The sequence below is a fragment of the Ambystoma mexicanum genome, chromosome 4q, assembly GCF_040938575.1.
Source record: "Ambystoma mexicanum isolate Mex_15411 chromosome 4q, UKY_AmexF1_1, whole genome shotgun sequence".
Taxonomy (NCBI): Eukaryota; Metazoa; Chordata; class Amphibia; order Caudata; family Ambystomatidae; genus Ambystoma; species Ambystoma mexicanum.
Genome location: NC_090928.1, coordinates 709025653 through 709046273, shown reverse-complemented (window position 1 = coordinate 709046273; position 20621 = coordinate 709025653). Strand labels below are relative to the sequence as shown.

At 43.3% G+C, this 20621-nt stretch overlaps 1 protein-coding gene across 2 annotated transcripts in view; it reads left to right on the top strand.

Annotated features, from left to right (window-relative positions):
* The window catches only part of HAO1 (hydroxyacid oxidase 1), a 411308-nt gene that overhangs the window by 156926 nt on the left and 233761 nt on the right, over window positions 1-20621 (top strand). For both annotated transcript variants that reach the window (XM_069608280.1, XM_069608281.1), the window contains exon 3: window positions 6697-6952. In XM_069608280.1, coding sequence (XP_069464381.1) covers window positions 6697-6952 — 256 coding nt within the window. The remainder of the gene's footprint in view (window positions 1-6696; window positions 6953-20621) is intronic.

The following is a 20621-nucleotide window of genomic DNA, read 5'->3' as shown; positions in this document are numbered from 1 at the left end:
CACCCATCAACACCACATGGTCTGCATCTGACTTTCCCACAGTCCCACTAAAGAAGCCTATCTCCCGTTTTTCTTAAGTAGCCAAGAGCATTGATGCCACCTATAGTGGAAGAGAGGCGCTCTACCAGACCACCTATGGATAGCATGTTTTACATGTTGTTTGATGGGCCTTTGCCTAGAATAAACTGAATATTGAATTATTGTATCTCCAAATAGTCTGCAAATGTAATTTTTAACAGCACTGGGCATGGTGTCTGATAATTCAAATAATGACAAATGTCATTTGATCTGTATCATAGATATATCAACACTGTTAGCCCAAGCCAGCCAGGGACAGGCTGTGGACATTCTCTCTAGAGAACCAACAACACAATAGCCAGTGAGAACTGCTTCTATGTTGATCCTTTTGAAGGTCAGGTAACACATCCACCCAGCAGGAAAGGCCTCAGCAGAAGCTGTCCTGGGAAACAGGATTCAAAGGGCACACCCAAAACAAAAGTACCAACCTCACACCAGGGTGCTACATATCAAAGGGCCTTTGAGGCTATGGGTTTGACACGGGGGTAGGGTTAGTTTAGCTGGTGGGAGCTCTATACATTTGTACAGTTGGAGAAGGGTTCCAACATCTTGCTTTTCTCTGTATCTCAGCTTCCTTCCTGTCTGCTGCACTTCCGTTAGCACAGTACTCCGGTTATGATGAAGCCAGTTGTCACAAGAGCAGCGATTTGAAGCCTTAAAGGAGTCTTACTTTACTTTAATCCTCTGTGGACGTTTTACTATAAAATAGGGGTCTTCCATCCCTTCCCCTTTCACTTTTGGACCATGAAAGACCTAAGAAAGAATACTTATGGATCCTTTTGGGAGAGCAGTCCTCTGAAAAGCCCTCTGCCATAGGAGAAGACAGGTGCTCCAAGCCAGAGGGAAGCTCTACTCCATACCCGATCATTGAGAACAGTTGGGGTTAAACTGCTGCTGGATCAAGCCCTGCCTCTCTGCCAACTACACCAGTATCCAGATCCTCAATGGAGGTGAAGGACTCCTGCAGGTTTTTTCCATCCTCCCTTGTGTTGGGAGAATGAGAACAAGATTAATCTTGTCCCAAAGCCCGTGGATTCAGACTTATAGCAAATGAAGAAGCAAAGCATTTGATTTCCTGCAGTGTATTGCATCAAACCATCATCGGACGATCTTCTAGCTCATTGAAGCCTGTTCAAACCTATTTGAAACAAAGGAGCCCAGTGTGCTGACTTTGGCACTTAATTGAACATACTTCAACAGCTATTCCGACAAAGGCAGGTACAAAGGCGAAGAGCTCTACAGCGGTAAGCTTGTTGTTTGAGTTGGGGAAATCTATATGCTTAGCATTCTGCAGCAGTGAACTGGTGAGAAGGGCAGCTGGCCCTTCACACCAGTTCACTGCTGCACAATGCTGAGCATATTGATGGCCCGACCCGAACAACAAGCTTGCCTCTGCAGAGGTATTCAAACTGCCATATTAATAACGGTGCTTGTGCTTCCATGAAACTCTGCAGGCGGATGCCGTTGCGTCTGCCAGGTCTGACCCTGGCGGGCGGAATGGCACTCACCCGCAGAGTCGTACTATGCCGGTCCGGTAACAATGGTGCTGGTAGGCTTTCCAGCACCATTATTTACCGGACCGGCATGGTCGTAATGAGGCCCATAGTGCATAAAGGTCCGCAGCCCTCCCTCCTTGCACTAGGACTGACGAGTAAGTCATTTTTCACGATTGGATTAAGAAAGCCTAAAGAGTAATTAGTCAGCTGACAACTATTATACATTGTAGACAAGTGCAAAGTGCACAGATTTTATGGAAATGGATAGAATCAGGGCTGATAATAAAAAAAACACTCTACACATGACGGTGGTACTCCAAGCATGCACCGTCTGCTGGTATGTTGATTCACCAAAGTGAATCTGCCCATCCAAAATGCATTTTTGAGGGTGTGTTCACTTTTATGAACCAGCCCACCTGCAGAATCATGGCAGGGGTGGAAAGGTCTTCCAAAGAAATAAGAGCTTCCTCATTGTAAAGACTGGAGGGGGGGGTGTCTGTACGCCTGCTCTCTATATGATAGAGGAGAGGCACAGAAGACCCCAGCCAAGACTCTCTATATTGGTAAAATGTGGCGAGCAATGAAGGCCTAGCTTCTCAGGAGGTGATGTGGGCTGGTTCTTAAGTACAGTGTAGTCCCCAAGCACCCACAAAGGAATGTCCACACACTGTATTAGTTAAAACACAGTCTTTATATAATTAAGGTTCAAGGTTACAAAATCACAATAACTCACTTTGTGCTCAGTTAATCTACAATGGCAAATATATACACAGTTCTACGTGGTACCACAATTACTATCAGATTTCGTTAAAGTGCATCAACTGAACTTAGTTTAAATGTCACACAAATCAAGTAATGAACAGAACCAACAATAGACATAGGAGGAAAGCAGTTCGGTAGAACAATTGGCAGCATACTGGCCTCGTTACCTAGACATAGTTCTGTATGAGGATCCCCTCACCTGGGTAACCTGTAAATAAAGATATATCGTACAAGCCCAGCCCATAAATTGTTCACAAGAGTCTTATTTCCTTCTAAATAGTTCTACAACCCCAATGTACCTGGAATAGCAGAGTTGGACGTTGGGTCGTCGATGGATACTTCTTGAGCAGCTCCCTTTAAGGCAGGTGCCACGGATTGTCGAGATCCCAGGATGAAAAAGGGTGAACACTGTCATTGCGGCAGCAGCTTCGTTTCTTGCGGTGCTCGTTGATGATCGGTCGAAAACGTCCTGCAAACTGAGGCGTGCGGCGGACCTCAACAACGAATGTTTGTTGCCGCAAAGAGTAAATGAAGAACTTTGGCCCAGTAAGGGTGTCAGGTCATCAGCGTCTGGCATCGGCGAACGGAACGGGACCACGGCTGGCTTCAGTAGCTTTGTCAACGTCTTTGAGGTCTTCGGGTGGTGGGAAACCCACGGGCGGATTCTCCTTGGTCGTCGGCGGCCTTGACTTTCTCCGTCAGGACGAAAGCGGTCTGCAAGGGTGAGCAAGGGAGTCCTTGTTTCAATGTACTGCAGTTGCGGTCATTGACAGCGGTCAGTGATGGTGGATGGCTGTCCGGTGCTTCTCTTCGTTCTCCTCAGCGGTCCCCTTCTCCGGTCGTCAGCCTTTCGTAGGTCTGTCTATCAGGGAGCTTTGGCAAAGATCAACTGGTGGACGATGGTCCCTCATAGCTCAGGAAGAGATCTGCTAACCAGGTCCTCTCTTGGATCAAAGCAAAGGACAGCAGCAGCAGTTCTTCTTCTTCCAGTGGGCTTCTAAGTTAAGCATCAGTTTAGCTTCTGAATGATTTCTAACAGTGAGAGGCCCCCAGATATACTGTTGATCTCCCATTCATTCTGCTGGGTCACACTCAGGCAACCACTCGCTCAGACGAGCATTCAGGCAGTCAGACAGTACTCTGCCATTCAGCACTACACACTGCATTCATACCAGTTTCGAGCAGGGCTGTCTCAGTCATTGTGTCAACCACCAGATACTAGACACCATAACACAGATGGGTAATTGTCACCCCCCACATTCACTCAGGTCCCACCCTTCGGGCGTACCCACAACATCCAGTCATTGGGGAGGCTCCAACCAGTCTGGCCGGGACTTCCCCACAACACCATATATGGAACTTCCACCCAATAGCCAGGCAGGGGGAATGGACGGAGTCACAGCTTCCTGGGACTTCGGGAAAAGTAAGGTAACAGGTGATAGAAACCAAGAGGCCACAGGGAGCATCTTGTTTCCATCAGGAATCCACTGATTCCAATGACAGGGCCTGGGCATCCCAAAATGGAGGATGCTCAAGGCACCGGTCAATTCAGCAAGGAGCTGCTAGAAGCCCATAACCTGCTCTGTGGGAGTACATGGTCATACTGCCACCCATTGATGCCATAAGGGTGTGTTCACCAAACCAATTACAGGAAGAGCCGCACCGCCAGGAGTCCCACATGAACTCCTGCATCACACTCATGATCAATGAAATTTGTGTTGATCACCTCCAAATATGCTGCATTTTCACTTGTGCTTGGTCAGAGCCTAGGTGCAGGTTTGGTTTGCATATTAAGAACTAGCAAGGTTACCCCTGCAGCAGTACAGGTGTGTAAGCAAAATGCTTTCTCATCTCTTTACCAAGTTTTTTTTTCTAAATTGGGCACATTTTATTTAAGACTTTGAAAACAATCTGGTGAGAATGGCTGAAAGCAATGGGAATGTATTTTTAAAAGAGACACAATGAAGCCAGAGTATCACTCTACACGTCATTGGGGAACCAGCGCCTGCAGATTTGTATCTCGTTCATACTTCCATGTGATACACAAATATTTTTTAAAACACAGGCAATAGACTGGTTAGCTCCCAAGACTGGGAACATAATAGATCTGAAACCACCAGTGCAGAGAAGATCATCTGAAAAGTATTACGGAGTGGGGAAGATGAGTCGCACATGATAATGATACGTCAAGTGGAATTCTGCCTTAATGTAAGTGGGATAGGTGATTTAATGTGCGGAAATCATATCCTGTAACAATTATACCCGCTGTAGGGAATTGCCATACCGATGACAGGGCATACAAGAAGTCGAAACAAAGTAGGATGCATAATACACTTGACTCCAGTGCTTAATTTGTAAAAAAAATAATAATAATCCGGGGCTCAAACATTTTCTAACACGCCCATGCCATGTCAGGATGGGCGGCTCCTTGCCCGTTGTTGGCACCACCCAAGGCTGCTCCCCATTCTGTCAACATATATGGGGTTAAAGCTACAACTCAGACAAATGTTTAAGTGTGTCTTTAAACACTATTTTCTTTTTAAAAACATTATTATAACACACCTGTGTTCGGTTTCTGAGCACATATCCGGATACGATCTTCTGTTGCTCTGCATGGTTTTGCTTCCAAGACCAGCACGTGGCCGCTGTGCTATCCTCTGTTCACATTTACATTTTGCTCTGATTCCATCAGTGTTTATTATGTGACTGGCAGTTACACAAATAAAGTTGCCAAAAAACACATCACATAAGTACCGTGGCTCATAATAAATAAGTGCCAGGGCTAACCCCTGGCAAATAAATAAATAAATAAATAAAATAACAACACAAAGCACTATTTGACTCCATTTTCTAGTTTTGCACCTTACAAAAGCTGTCTCTAGCAAACACATATTTGCAGAGTGGTTGTTTCGAAACCAAAATAGCAGAAAGAAGGAGAGGAATGGGTAGGAGAAAACAGACCATGAAGTACATTGTTGCCTTTTCCTTATCCATTTTACCATCTGCAAGAAACTGAATTGAGTGAGGTTGCTGAAATGAAAAGGAAATGTATGTTAACAGCATATCAAAACGCCCAATCTTTTTAGACAAATTAGTGTTTGAAACATACTTTGATACAGGTCCCTCAGCTTGACCACTTTTGCCCACATCCTTGCACCTGTGTATGTATCTATGACTGCAGCGTCTCAGGGACCATGCTCTTATGGAGGGGTTGGCTCAAGTGCACTAACTGGAAGAGGTTACCTTTTAGTTCATTCAAAAGACTGTTCGGATTTCGTTCTTGTTGATCAATTTCAGGACCAGAAGGATGACTAATTGTATCCCCAATATATAAGCACCTTAACACGGAGAGGGTGAAAAACCGCCACCCTTTCCTCGATTTAAAATGGAAAAAGCACCCCTTTTCTGCACTTTTGGGGACGAACATGCGTACCATAAATATTTGTGAGTGCCACCATCAGGCATGTGGCCTTCAATGGGTGGGAAAGCTTGTCGAACCCATTAACTTCACCCACTGCCATCTTCTCCTGCATTGCTGGGATTTACTTCCAATAATGTTTTACTGCCCCCTCTCTTTCTTGCCACACACACATCACAGCACCACCCCCACATTGACACCCATAGCATGCCTCTCCCCCACACACACACACACACTTACCTGCTGTTCCTGTATGCATCTTTCTTTTTCCGCAGAAAGCTGGGGCATGCCAGTCCCTGAGCCCACTAATGTATAGCGCGGGGTGGGGCTTTGCCGTCCTCAGCAGTTAGTGGCCTTAAGTGTGCAGCCTCCTTTGCCCGTGAAGAGGCTATTCTCAAATAAGCGAAAGCTAATTGATGAACATATATGACTAATAGGATAGTCGTTCACAGCTTTACTGTATCTGTTAAGTCCTAAAACGATGGTCTTGTTTTGTCACAAGACGTATATACCTCCTAATTTGTTGGAAGGGAGATTGGTGTCTGCGACCTCCCTCACCCAAAATGCCAGGCAGACATTTGTATTTCTTTTAGCTAGATTTCTGGATTCCTGGGAGAATCTGTACTCAGAAGATAAAATCACTATTAATGGCCACTCCAGTGAAATATAACATTTTGGGTGATACAATCAACAGAATAAAATATTGTGAATGCATGCCAATGTTTGTGATACAACTACCGTGAGCTTTTTTCTAAAACTGTCACAAACCATGCAGTATATATGTTAAAATATTCCATAACCACCACGACCAATGCCTTTAGCACAAATATATATATTGGTTGTATGGTGAGAGTACAATGTTAAACTCGTTTGCCTGGAAGGGAAATCATGCTGTGAACAGAGTATTTCAATAAGATGAATGTCTCTTGTGCGTTGTGCCAGCCTGCAGGTCTTTGGGAACAGGGATGATGCTGAGCTCTTGGGCCACCTCATCCATTGAAGAGGTTTCAGAAGCTGCTCCTGATGGCCTTCGTTGGATGCAGCTTTATATCTACAAGGACCGCAAGCTCACAGAGTCTCTGGTGCAGCGGGCAGAAAGGGCCGGCTACAAGGGCATCTTCCTGACCATAGATACCCCCTACCTGGGCAGACGCTTTGATGATATTCGGAATAGGTTTCAGCTTCCTCCCCATCTTAGGTAAGTTCTGATTCATTAAAGGTATGTTTGCCACAATTTTCCCTCGTGATAGTTCTCTACTGTTCCAACACTAGTTTAATTCTTAAACAAAAACAGGTGAATTTGACAGTACATTCCTTAATTTTAAATGATTCTGTGAGCAGAGCATCCAAATAGTGATAATGTTGCGGAATAATGAAAACATTATAGTTGGTCTTGGCATCCCCCCCTATATACACCTCAAAACATTTACATTGTTCAGCCCATAATACAAGTATACACATCAATCAATTAAACATAAGTCTGCGTGATTTCCTCTGCTTAATGTGAGCCAACGGCCATAGTGATAACCCACTGGTATACACTCCTTGATGCACAGGAGTTCCGAAGCCTTATTCGCAAATGGCTGCTCGCACATCATATGATGGAGGAGCAAAGATAATCCAATATAGAGATCGGCTGTGAAGCCTGGATTTGGAGTGTATCAAAAAGGAGAGGAAGAGATGGAGAGAGTTGCTTCACCAGAGCTTGTGCCATAGCAGATGATCCTGCTCACTGCCATGATCCTTGAGGCTGCTGAGTCTCAAACAAAAATGTGGCAGGTTAAGTTAGCGTGCAACATAATGTTGGATGCATGAGGGTTGTGAGAGTGTGCGCAAAGTTTGGTGGCTTATTTGCTGAGGAATCTCTAGACATTTTAACACATGAGGAACTGCAGAGTTTTCATTGTGTGACTATCAAGCCTAATCCAAGAGAGGAATAGTCAAGAATAGACTGTTTATAAAGGGAATGTTGTTGGCAATCAGGTAAACTAGTATGCTAAAATTGAAAGTGCCAGCCTGTCATCTTGATGTACAAAGTGCTTTTCTGAAGCATTTGATCCTCCACCTCATATCATGCAAGACTTTATTGTAGTTCACATTTGGCCACGATGGTGCCTTACTTGCGGGTAGGATTTCAAAGTATATATATACATCGTCATCTACACAAAGCATATATGTATTGGGCTCTCTATGTAGGCTGTGTTCACTAGAGTGGGTTAGAGTTGGATGGGGATGTGCACCAAACAGGTTAGGTATGCAGAGAATGTGCTTATATATTCATTGACAGTCTGGTACTATCTGTATGGAATATTTTAACCATGTGAACATGTTTTTGTCTTTGGGGTGGACAGGCGTTAAGTCTTCCACAACACCAGGGTGTTTTTGGGAGACTTGGTGTGCTGAAACCACACACAAGGGGAACGGAAATCAACATACAAATCTATAGTATATAAATATTTTCTGTATAGGCCCAAACTGCTACAACTAACCATGTTCTATACAAATGAAAGCAGTGAGGAACTCCAATTTATAACTGAGGGTGGCTTATAAACTGTGGCTACTCTGGGAGCAAAGCCCGGACTGGGCTTCCTGAGAGTTCTTCAGCCCTGTATGGAACTTTATGATGATGACTATAGTGGGTGTGAGGCAGGATTCCTCTTTGGCTCAGGAGAGATGTTATCCCTTCTGGGAGATAATATGTATAATCCAGCTTTGTGTACCTTTCTCAATTTGGGCGGCCATTAACTTATCCTTTTACTAGAGGGCATCAAGCAGATCTAAGGTCTCAACAGGGATTTCGAGTTTGCATATAAGCTTACATTTGCACATCTATATCTATATCAAGCCAAATGACCCTTTTCTTAAATGAAGTGACGCTCTTGCGCACTTACGTATTTATTTGGATGCGTTGTGGAGCGCTACCTGCCGCACTGTGGATGCTGCAAAACGCTTAATATAACTGGACATTTCATAATCAGCCTGGGATCCAAAACCAGCATCATATTTCCCAAAAATAAAAAAGGGGTCAATAAACACGTAAAAATGAAAATGAGAAAATCCCTTTAAAAACCAAAAATAAAATGTGGTTACAAAATCGCAATTGGGAAGGGAGAATTAAGAAATCGAAACAGCAAACATGCGAGAGTAGAGCATGGAAGGAAGAAGTGGAAGTCCCGACGGGGGTCGGTCATGGCGTCCAGGTGTTTCTAAGGTGTTTTGCAGTAAACAGATGGGATCCAGTATGGGAATAACATACATAAATAAAAGGCTCTGTATGGGTGTGGGGTGAGATGTACTTCTGACAGGGTATTTACTAGAGGGACAGCGCCATCCCCAATAACTGAAGGATCTCCATGTTTCAAAATCGTTTATGTATGATTTGTGCATGTCACAGTATATGAGTTTAGCGATATATCCAGAGGAAATACCAGTACATAGTAGATGAGCCCCTAGAAGTGGAAAGCAGAGTTTGTAATTTCATCTTGGAACAGACCAAATAAAATGATGAGACTGATCCAAGGCAAAACATTTGAACAAACCCACTGAAGAGTTAAAACTGAGAACCTACATTACTGTGAAAATGAACATGCCATGAAAACACAAAGAGGAAAGAAACGACTCAAATGGAGGCAATTGCAGGCATTTAAAATCGTCCATCTTCATGCCACCACCCAAGTCCTAAATAAGGAACACCAAGTGCATCTTGACAGTACTAAGACACCAATAGAAATGTCTCCCAAAAGGAAGGCTAACCGAAGCAAGCAGCACTCAATGCCTATGTGGATATTTAACAATAGGAGAATTAGATGGCATTAAAGAAACTGTGCATAAACAGATAAATGATCATGATATACCGGTCATAAAGTACTGAGGGCCTCTTATTTTGGCGGTATCAATATTTCAGTGGTAAATCCAATGAAATGCTGCCAAACGGATTACTGCTGCTGCCACATGGTCCAGTGGATTTATTGCTGAATTACAAGTGGTGGTAGGTGGTGCAAGTCCCCATTTTGTGGAGTGCATAGGACTCCATGGGAATTTCGGTGGAATTAACGCTGGCAGTAGTTCTGCCAATTTTTCTATATTTTTACCACCAAAGTTGTAGTACCACTGCATTTACACCGTGTTTTTCCACACTGCTGTACTCGTCATGCGGGCCTGAGTTTCCTGTAGCATGTATGTCATAGCCAAAATGGCTTAATCTAGTTTCACATTTCAGGTGGTAGGTATTAATTCAACCATGTATGTAACCACCATAACTTAACTGGTGTTAAACATAGACAGTTGGGCTGGAGTAAGTCTTGCAAATAGACATTGCCTTAGGGAAGTTGGGGGGCTGCTGCAGTTGCAGTCAGACGGCATTAAAGGGCTTTGGAAAAATTGATAGGTGTGCCAGCTCTGAATATTATGAATCCTGCTTCTCTTTGGGTGGAAAAAGTGGAACACCTGTTAGTTGGGAAAGTGGCTCATGAAACTGTGATGCATGTTCAAGCCACCTGCCAGTGTATTGAAAATGTGCATGTGTTTGAATTAATAGGTCTTCCTGGCTTTCAGTCCAAGGGCTTCATCACGAGCTGGGCGGTATTCCGGCGATAATACCACCCATCTGTAATTGAATTAGCGTCACCCAGTCCAGCGCAATTAGTGGGGCAGTAACAGTACATCCCCATTTCCCATTGGGTCAATAAGACACAATGGGGCTCTGGGTGCTATCACCACTGGCAGTAATACCGCCACAAACAGAGCGCTAAACAGGATTTTCACCTCCAGCAAAGTTAACACAGCCCATTTAGCGCTCAACTGGTGATCAGGCCAACCCTTAAATGCGGCAGTAATAGCGTTACTGCTGCATTTAAGGGCTACTGTCCAACTCGTTTTTAGCCTAAGTGCATTCATTTTCCTTTAGGTAAAAAGGTGCTTCCATTTAATAGGCGCAAAGCGCAAAGAAACGCTGGACAGCATTGTGCCACAAAAAAGCATCTCAAATATTCAATTTTCTGGTTTGTTTTAAATCCATCCAGTGTTGTTTTTTTAAAATGAAGTATAAAAGGGGTTGCCCTGTACATACATATTTTTACACATCTCCCATGGTGCATTGCAGCACTGAGGCTTTTTTAGCAATAAAAAGCTTCAATTTGTCTTCTATTTTTTGCTCGATGCAAGCAATTCCTGTGCTAATCCTGTGAGAACGTGAACAAAAAGTGCTCAAAATGATATTTGGAGGAGGGACAGGGGATGATCCAATCAGAGTAGGGGGAGCAGGGTGAAAGTTGACTAAATGGTTAGTTTGGCAATTTCAGCGCGAAGGTGACAAGTGAACGCATTTTGTGTCAGACTGAATTTGTCTTTCTGTTAGAATCCTGCAATTTTCACAGGGTTCCTGCTGAAAAATCTCACTCTACAAAAAGTTAATGAACAGGGAACAGAAGATAATTGAGAGGGTCAGGAGAGATTTACACAATGGGTGGAAGGTGGGGAGACCGATAAAGAAGGGGCGGCTCATGCAGTGAAGTATTGAATAACTTTTTTTGGCGAATTTGGGCTTTAATACCTTATGGTGAACAGGAACTTTGTACATTGAAGTTTGTGTAGTTTATAGTGTACAGTATATTTCATTTGTTGAATGAAATAGCATATGTATAGTTTATAACCAGAACATTCATTTCCAGACGTGCCATTTTTTTAAGTATCACCACCATTGCAGCACATCATAAATCAAATGGCAGGATTCCAGATTCCCTCGTTCTTTTAACATATCCGGCATGTCTGAGGCGACTTTGAGCTTGATAGTTTTCCATTATTCTGAGCAATGATCAGGAGGGCACTGGATTGCTCCAGTATACAGCTGATTGAAGTCCAATTAATCTCACTTAACATGGTTTCTGCTTCTAGGTGCTGAACATGGTATCTGTAAAGCTTCTTTACTATGAAATTCCTCAATTATGCCTTTTGATGCAAAATTGTCAGTTTTCCTTACTGCTGAATAGACATTTTCGTGAAATGCTGCACATGCCCAACAATATCTGCTGGACGTTTCTGCGACAACCATCATTCTCTCTACATATCAAATTGTAATCCTCCCTTCGACTAGCCATGACAATATTTGTTTTGCTTTTTCCCATATCCAAATATTGACCTCAGAGTGATCCTGCTGAGGTGGGTGGTGTCCTATCGTCATTCAAGCCAAAGGGTTTCTCTAAGGCTGGAAAATGTTCAAAGATCATTTGATGTCTAATTCACAAGATACTAATATTCCAGATTGGGCAGCAAGTCCAGCAATATATAAATTACACGGCCTGCGGTAGCAGCCGTGTAGTTATGGTAAGTTGCTGAATCCATAGGAAAGCACTTTTTGGGTGGCTTATAAGTTTGCCCGCCCCTCGATGAATCCTCACCAAACCCCCTCCAATTGATTCTGCAAAGTTTGGTGAGGTTTCATCCGGGGGGTCAAAGTTATAGGCGTCCCAAAATGTGTGGTTTTCCTCATAGATGCAATGGAAACATGTTTTTGCTCACAAATACAGCCCAAACCGCTGAATGGATTTTCACCAAATTTGTGGCAGAAGCAGCGGCTCGGTCCCGAAAAGCATGCTTTTGTAAATTTAGTGTAAATCCGTCCAGGAGTAGGTTAAAAAAATGAATGATATCTGCGTTCGGTCCGCAGACTCACTTCCCTATCCGCTCCACGGACAGGCCTCCGGGCCAATCACGGATGACATGATGTCCACAGACATCGGACTTGCCCGCTGATTGGATGGTGAAAAACATCAGGTGCATCAAAACTTTTAAAACGGCCACCATGTTGGATTCACGGACAGTGGCCTTTGTCCGCGGGTAGCACAGTGGGGAAAAAGTCTGGAAAATACATTTTGGGTTATTTGATCACTGAAAGAGAGTCTGGAAAGAGTGGGGAGTAGCATCATGATGATATGTGGCTTTTTTTATAGGTGAAAAAAGGCCAATGCAGGGGCTGCGCTGTCCACAGTAAATTCTTATGTCTGTGGACATAATTTCAATGGCAGGGCGTTAAGGGCGAGTTTTGTTATGTACTTTTCAGTCAATCAGGTTTCCTGGGTGAGATGTACAAGCAGAGAGGGTATCAGGCGTGCTGTTTGGTGAGAGCACTGAAGGTGGCTATGGCTAGGTGTTTGACGAGGCAGAGTCTATGGATTTTGGGGGACTCTTGGATCCATTGGCTGAAGGTTTGTTCTGGGCTCTGTGGATTGGCGTTAAATCTTGCATTATATTCCATGAATTTGAAGTGCTAAGGTATGGAGTGCGAGGAATTAAATGGGCCTACTTACTGTCGTTTTGTAACTGAAAAGCCCCAGAAGTGTGCCAGTTATCACAACAAATTTGAGTGACAAGTATCAGCAAGGACCTAAAGAAGGTTTTGGAACTCTATTTTGTGTTTTATTTTTCCAAAGTGTCTGAAAATTAATGGAACAATTAGTGATATAAATCTGGTATCTAGGTAGTGGGACTGGCCCTTGGCAAACACAAATATGTACTTCTATTTGCTAATTGGGGAATGCGGCATGGCCGAAGCCCATGCCCAGTACATTTGGAGACTGCCATGGCTGCATGCCATGAGCACTGGCCATGGGTCACATTATTAGGGTATAGTGGACACTGAGCAAGGATGCAGTGAATAATAGGGGTGGTTTGGTGGAACTGGGGTCATGGTTGAGCCTCATGCCAAAGGCAATTTAATGATCAGGCAATTACATCAGCTGCACACATAAGTGGTGCACCCACGTACCCTACAACACTTACTCTCTCTACTGACCTGGACTGCGGTCCCCAAGGACGTTCAACCTACCAGCGCTTCAAGGTCATGCCAATGATATATAGAGCGCTATATAAATGCCAAATAACGTAACATAACATGATTTGCATCCACAGCATGCACTGCTGATAATGATTGACATAAGTATGAGTTGAAAAAAATATGTTTGTTAAAGGACGTTTATAGTTCTTTCACATATATGAAAAGAGGAATTTTAATTACCTTTTATACAGTGATGCAACATCATGAAACATTTTCACTTATAAAAAACTATTACATTGACAGAAAAACATTGTTAAAGGGATATTATGGTTAAGATGCATCCGACCCCTGTAAATCCACCGTCCAAGCAGTTAGCTAGTAGCCTCCCACATTGGCTCTTCCCTCCTGGGCTCCCATGAGCACTTGCCCATCCATACTGCCCCTTCCATGTATGCTCTTCTCTCACTGCACAATCCATATGTGCATTTGTTAAGTGGCAGTTAGTGTGTGGAAGATTGATATGTTGATAGGGTTATAAGTAGAGTTTTGGGAAGTGATTGGTGGATGGATGTGTGACTGTTCTAAAGTAGGCAATGAGGGAGTGTTACAAATATAAAAGTCAAAAGGTCAGAATGGCTGTCCTGTGCGATGGTGTGCACATGCCATCCGGGCCTTTTAATGATGCATGGCCTGGAGAGGGGACTGTGGATACCACAGATAGTTAAAAAGGTCCATGGATTATGGTCCTTATTGTGTACTACCATTTTTCTCTAGTATACAATTGCCCATTATTCCCATTAGCATAATACAAAATGCTAATGGAAATCTTGGAGAATATTATTGAGTCTAACTACTTTACTGAGAAATGTAAAGTAAATGGAGTCTATAATATTATTTTATTTAGTTCAATTTTTTAACTGTGATAGGTGGTTCCTAAAGGAACTTTTTTTTGGGGTGTTCTTTGATTTTGTATTTTTTGTTTTAGTTTTGTTTTTTTGTAGGAGAGGCCAGGAAGTACGGTGGGCAGGGACATGAGGGAAGGGGAACCAACCACTGATAAATAGGTGCAGGTGCATAGGGCAAGCTGTTGCATATGTATTAAATGTAAGGTAGGGGGCAATGTTCCTCATGCTCCTTGATTACAGCCTCAAAAGCACTTTGGAGCTGCTCCCCCCTGCAGTGTGTTGTGTTGCAGTGTATACAGAGTACTTTTGCCTTGGAAAGATATGGATCAACAGCCTCTTTAATGGCTTGTAGGTTAGCTGGTGGGATCTTCTGCCCCACAGGAGGGGTCTTTGTGGTGGCAGTAGTGGTTGAGAAAGAGAGTCTACAACCTGAGAAAGGACCAGCCTTTCTAAGACCATCCTGGTGGTTGGATTTGGTGTGGCATCATATGGATGTGGTCCAGTAGGAGTACTGCCCAGGTTGTCTGTGACTGAGTATACACTCAGTGCATTTAACCTTTTTAGTCTTAGCCTTCGGTACATCCACAACAGTGGTATAAAACTGCCACACCCATGATTCTCTGTGTTTTTATTCATTGACATATATAGGTTAGTTTTTTTTGTTCACTGACAGTAAGAGTTTGAAAAATTGAAAAGGTGCTATATATGTAAACATTAACCTTCTCATATGTTCTCAAAATACTTCCATTACAGTTTGATCTCAGCTCATGTTGGACATACATGGGGCGATAAGCAGGCCTCGAAACATACAATTCATTTGTATGCATGAGGATTAGCTTTAAATGTATTGAAATATTCTGGTGATGTTGTTTCTTTCTTCCTTACTTTAGTTTCTCTGTATGTCCCTCTCATTTGTATGTATTGTGAGTCTTCATATGTATTGTTTGTACTAACACAAGTGTGTAGTAAGTCTTGAATTGTTAGCTATTTATGGCATGTTTAACATTACTCAAAACTCTGATAAGGTAGCATTGATTAATTTACTATCCCAAATTACCCGATCCAATATATTGTACTTCTATAGTGCATGCTGCAGACATTGCCATATGTATGTATGTATGAAGAGGTTCCTGTATCAACACCACCACTCCAATATAATGTTACATTTAGGGGACTGCATTCTTTAATACATTAATTAGTTCATGAGATCACCCCTAATATGTTGCCACCAACAATGTAAACACAAACCCATGTAGGGAATTATCATCAGAATTCATTTGATATGTGATGTCATCAGTGATGCCATCAATTACATCTGTGTTAGTCTTAGCAGTGCATGGAGGTGGCGCAAGTTATGGCTGGTTAGCTTACCATAAATGGTGAATTTCTTGGGGGTTTCGGTTTTACTTGGAACTGTAAGGATATTTGGCGTGTTACAGCACAGAGTACAGCACTACTGCACAGGTAGCATTTTTTTATGCAGCACCACCACTACAGTGTGCATTTTGAATGTGCAGATGTGTGCTTTTAACTGTAAAAATGGATTTGCATCTTATATGTAAAAATTGTTTTTGACTGAATAGCCTGTCTTTACTTATATGTCCATGTTACTCTCGCAACACATATAGCAATGCACCACACCCATGTAGTGGTGCTGCACAAAAAAATGCTACCTGTGCAGTAGTGCTGTACTCTGTGCTGTAACGCACCAAATATCCTTACAGAACCATAATTTCCCATTAACAACGTTTTTTCAATGAATTTCATAGGTTTTTATTAGGGCAACTTAACCATAACGTCCCTTTAACAAAGTTTTTTTCTGTGAATATATCCCATTTTTCCAGATACCTCCTTACCGGGGTTATCCATGCATACTGAAGTCCACACCTTCCTGAATTGATCAACAGCTTTCAACAAATTCTTTTTTTTCATTGTGCATGTCTATGCTTGGCTCTTACCAGGTCAGGTCTGTAGTGTTTTCTCATTCGTTGCTGACTGACAGATTGTACATACACGTTTGTATGACTGTATAATATTTGCTCGCCAGATAGAAATGGTACCTCAAACTGCTCTAAAGATCTCCCTACAGCTCTTTGCCCACTGACAGGAACAATTCCACAGAGTGGCAAAGAACCACAGGGAAACCCTCTGGGGAATAAACCCCTGAGCAGAAGATGTGAAGATGGATTCTCAAGAGTCACGCTACAGTATAAAACTGTGGGCAGTCTAGGTTCATTAGGACGTGCATCTTGCGGTATATGGTGAGTGAACAACAGCAATGGATTGTGAAACGGGGATCAAAGTAGAGCAGTCGCCGGGACTCTTAAAAGGATACAGGAAAAGGTTTGAGCAAAGAAGGAAGACACATTAACACAGATCACACACAGACAATCCCCTAGGAGCGTGTTGTCGGGGGGAAATTCTGCCGGGGTCGGCCGGGCCGTCCGCAGACCTCCGGGCAGGGAGGCCCCAACTCCTCCCGTATATCCCAAAAGAGATAGAGTATGAGACACGCACAAGAAGCAAGGTGACTCTGCTGTTTATTAAATGCAAACGGCAGGGATGGGTCAAGGATCATACGCGTCTGACCTGACACACCCACAATCGTGGGGCTCGCAGGCCCTTTTTACTGTAGTATGACGCGCTACTTGCGTCACTTCGAAAGTTAACAAAAAAACCTATCGGCACTCTTAATTGGTTGCTCGAGTGGTAGAGTTAGTATAGCATACGTATAGAGAATAATATGAGTGGACAAGGGTTAGTCAGGTGATATATCTCGGATGTCCCTACAATTAGATACATGAGAATTGTTACATGAAGACTCCTAATGATTGGTTAATATTAATGGCGTCAGTGATAAGAGCCCCATGTTCTGATTGGTGCGCCCGTGAGCTTCCCAGCCTGGGACCATCGCTGTTCCCAGCTCTCGGTGTACCTGCAATTTGCAACAATGTTTCACTATGGGTACATGCAGACAATGTGAAGACTTATTCATGAGCTGGACGGCCGACTACTCCCACTGTCGCAGATGTCCATTGATCCTTTCAAGTGTATCTGCCAGTGTCTTGTAACGAGGGATCCAGGCGCCTTCTTCCTCCTGGGCTTGGCATCTTGTCAGGTTCGGCTTGGTCACGTGAGGTGGGACCGTGTTTGAGGCAGAATTCTGCACAATTAATATTGTTTTTCCACTGTGTGCCTGGTTTAATTTGCAGGTGCGACTTTAATGTTGGTGCACGGCGTGCGAGGTTGCAACATCGTGCCCTTGATGGTCTGCTTTTGGAATGTGGGTTTGCAACATTATGACCTTGGCTGTCTGCTTTCGCCAAGCTCATTCTGCAGGATCAGCAACCTGACTCTTGTACTGTTAATGTCCACGGGAGCTCTTGCTTGCGGCCTACTTAGGCCTGGTGTATAGGTGGAACCGTTTGGTGCACAGGCGATTTAGGTTATAGTCTCATATTGTCTTATGACCAGTATCGTGTCTTCGTTATAATTCTCATTATGGCACCTAGGTTTAGACGAAGCGTAAGCAAGCTCTTTAGATGAGTTCATGGTGCGTCTTGCGTTTCTGCATTTTGAGAGCCTATGTGGAAAATAATAAAGATGCACGTCCGTGAGTATGTCTGTCGCCTACGTCATAGCACTGAGTATATGCTTCGTGTAAATTGGTGCGGGAGTGTCCAGTGTGTATATTGGCACAGGTGTGCTATCCGTTAGCTAGGTCGTCATGGCATCTCTAACGACTTATAGGTTTTAGTCTAGTTGATCCATGCCGCAGGCATCGGCATGGGCAGGGCGGGCTGCTGGGCAGGCAGATGGACACATCCGTATGTTCCTGTACCAGGGTATTTGGTCGTCTGGTAGATGGGCAAACTCTTCTCGTGGCGGGTGCTTGGGCCGTGAACCTTTAGGCCAGGCGCGAGAGGGGGAAGATGGGAGCCTGTTTTTCCATTTTCCCACTTCAGCGTGCTCACAAAACTCCTGGCTACAACAGTAGCAACGTGGCGTCATCAGGATCCCCTGCTGTATTATAGACAATGTTCTTTCCTTCTTCCTGGATTTCACGCACAATATCCCACGTTGCTGTGTAGACTCTAGACTGCTGCTTCTCCTTGCGGTTGCCATATTGATAGAAACTAAATGTACTTGTACAGCAGTGCATGGTTGATGCTGCCTGTGTCACCAATAACGACTATCGTACACAGTGCGTTGTGACAGTCATATTAGCATTATAAACAGCTGCAACACATTTGCCTTACATGTGGCAGGTGCTTAAACCAGCCTAAGAACTCATTGTGTTGGGATCTCTTGTTTTCTCCTACCCTTTAAAAACAAACTTCTTAATATCGTTTAGAAAACACCCTTTCCATTTTACAATCTTTTTGAAAGTACATGAAGACTCCTTGCAGAGGCATTGCTCAATATTACTCACCTTTTCCTGCTTTTATCACTTTTATCAATGCATGATGGTCAGTGCTTGCACTAGGCAAGCTAGGTGTTTGCTTACAGTGGTACAGTAATAGTAGCAGTAGGTGGACTAATCAGATCTCACCTAGTTATTTGTGCTTTTTTATTTTACAAATGTGAACTTCACTATGAAGAAGGTTAGGCTCTGGTAAAGGCAATCAACATCAACTCGGTTTATGCCACCAACAACAGACTGAACCATTGTGAGTGAAGAGAGATTGGTGGTGTTGGCCAAGAAGAGTATCATTCTGTCAGACTCCCCCCAACAATCACTTGGATATGTTTAATTGATGTACAGTTGATTGACAGTGTTGTAAGGGTGATGCCTGGAACTCTTTTTTAGTGAGTCACAAGGAGTCTTGTTGTATCAGTGTAATATTGTGCCTGCACTCATGGGGGCACATGCAGTAGGCCTGAACTTGAACTGTGTTGGGAGAAAAAAAGGCACAATGGCTTGTGGCTGGTAAATGCAGGGGATGCTGTCAAGGCTGGGAGCATAGACCATGAAGACCTGCATGTCAGAGAGGAGTGTAGAAGAGATCACCAGCTTTCCAAGGCCTGCTCATTTTCATTGCTACTTTTCTCTACATGCACTTTTAACCTCTACACTACTATTCATTCAAAGAAAATACCTCCTCTAAATGTCCTATCATGCCCATCTATACCTGTATTCAGAAGCAACACTGTGCAGCCAAAGGCAGTGGAGAAGGCTGACCTAGGACTACAGCGCAAAGGTGAACTGTATCCACGACTGTGGGAACCGCATGTGTGGTTATGGAAAGGTTGATCTGAAAGGGGAAGGTCGGCATGGAATGATGAAGCAGAGAAATGTGAAATGCTAGGAAGAGAAGGTGGTGTTCAGGCTAGAGGAAGAAAAAGGGAATGAGAGTATAAGAGTTTATGAAACAATATATCAGGGGAATGCAGAAAGGTGAAAATAGAAGTAGCAGTGAAGGATGGAGGTGAGAAAGTTTGACAAACAGCATGTTAGGTGGATGGTGATGAGGACACGGACAAATGTTTATTTTATTTATTGGATAATTGTCAGTCAATGTAGCTCATTATGGCAAATGCCTCCATAAAGGTAGATGCATAAGTCGTATTGCATTATAAATTACATAGAACAATTCATTTCAATGAATAGAGAAGATGAAAACTGTGAAAAATGTCTCTTTAAAGTACAATTATTTGAATAAACACTTTAATGTAGATAATCATAAGGGTTATCATGGCATGCTCTTTCTGGAGAGGAGCGCCTGCTACCTTTTTTGACATATTTGCAAGGAACTTGGGGTTGGTCACCCTAAGTTACCTGGGGGCAACCAGACGTGGACTCCCTGCTCACTGTGCTCAGAGAGGCACAGCTTCACCTCACTGATGAGGCCCAACAAGGCTGAAACACGTGTATGGGGTTGCTGGTTGTACTCTTGTTCAGAGAGGAATTGCCATAGCATTTCGGTGCTGGACTGCCCATGTGGGCGGGACAAAGACTGATATGCAAATGGATATTTTCCATCTGTGAAAGGTACAGTGAGCAAAAAGCGTGTGCTGCAAACTCTCATCTCAGAACAGGTTATCATGCCATGTTCTTTCTGGAGAGGAGCGCCTGCTACCTTTTTTGACATAAAACATTTAAGGATATGTTACACTAAAAAATACAAAATTTAGCAGATTTCATATCAAGTGATCAAAGGCACGAGTGTCTTGTATTTTAGCACCCAACA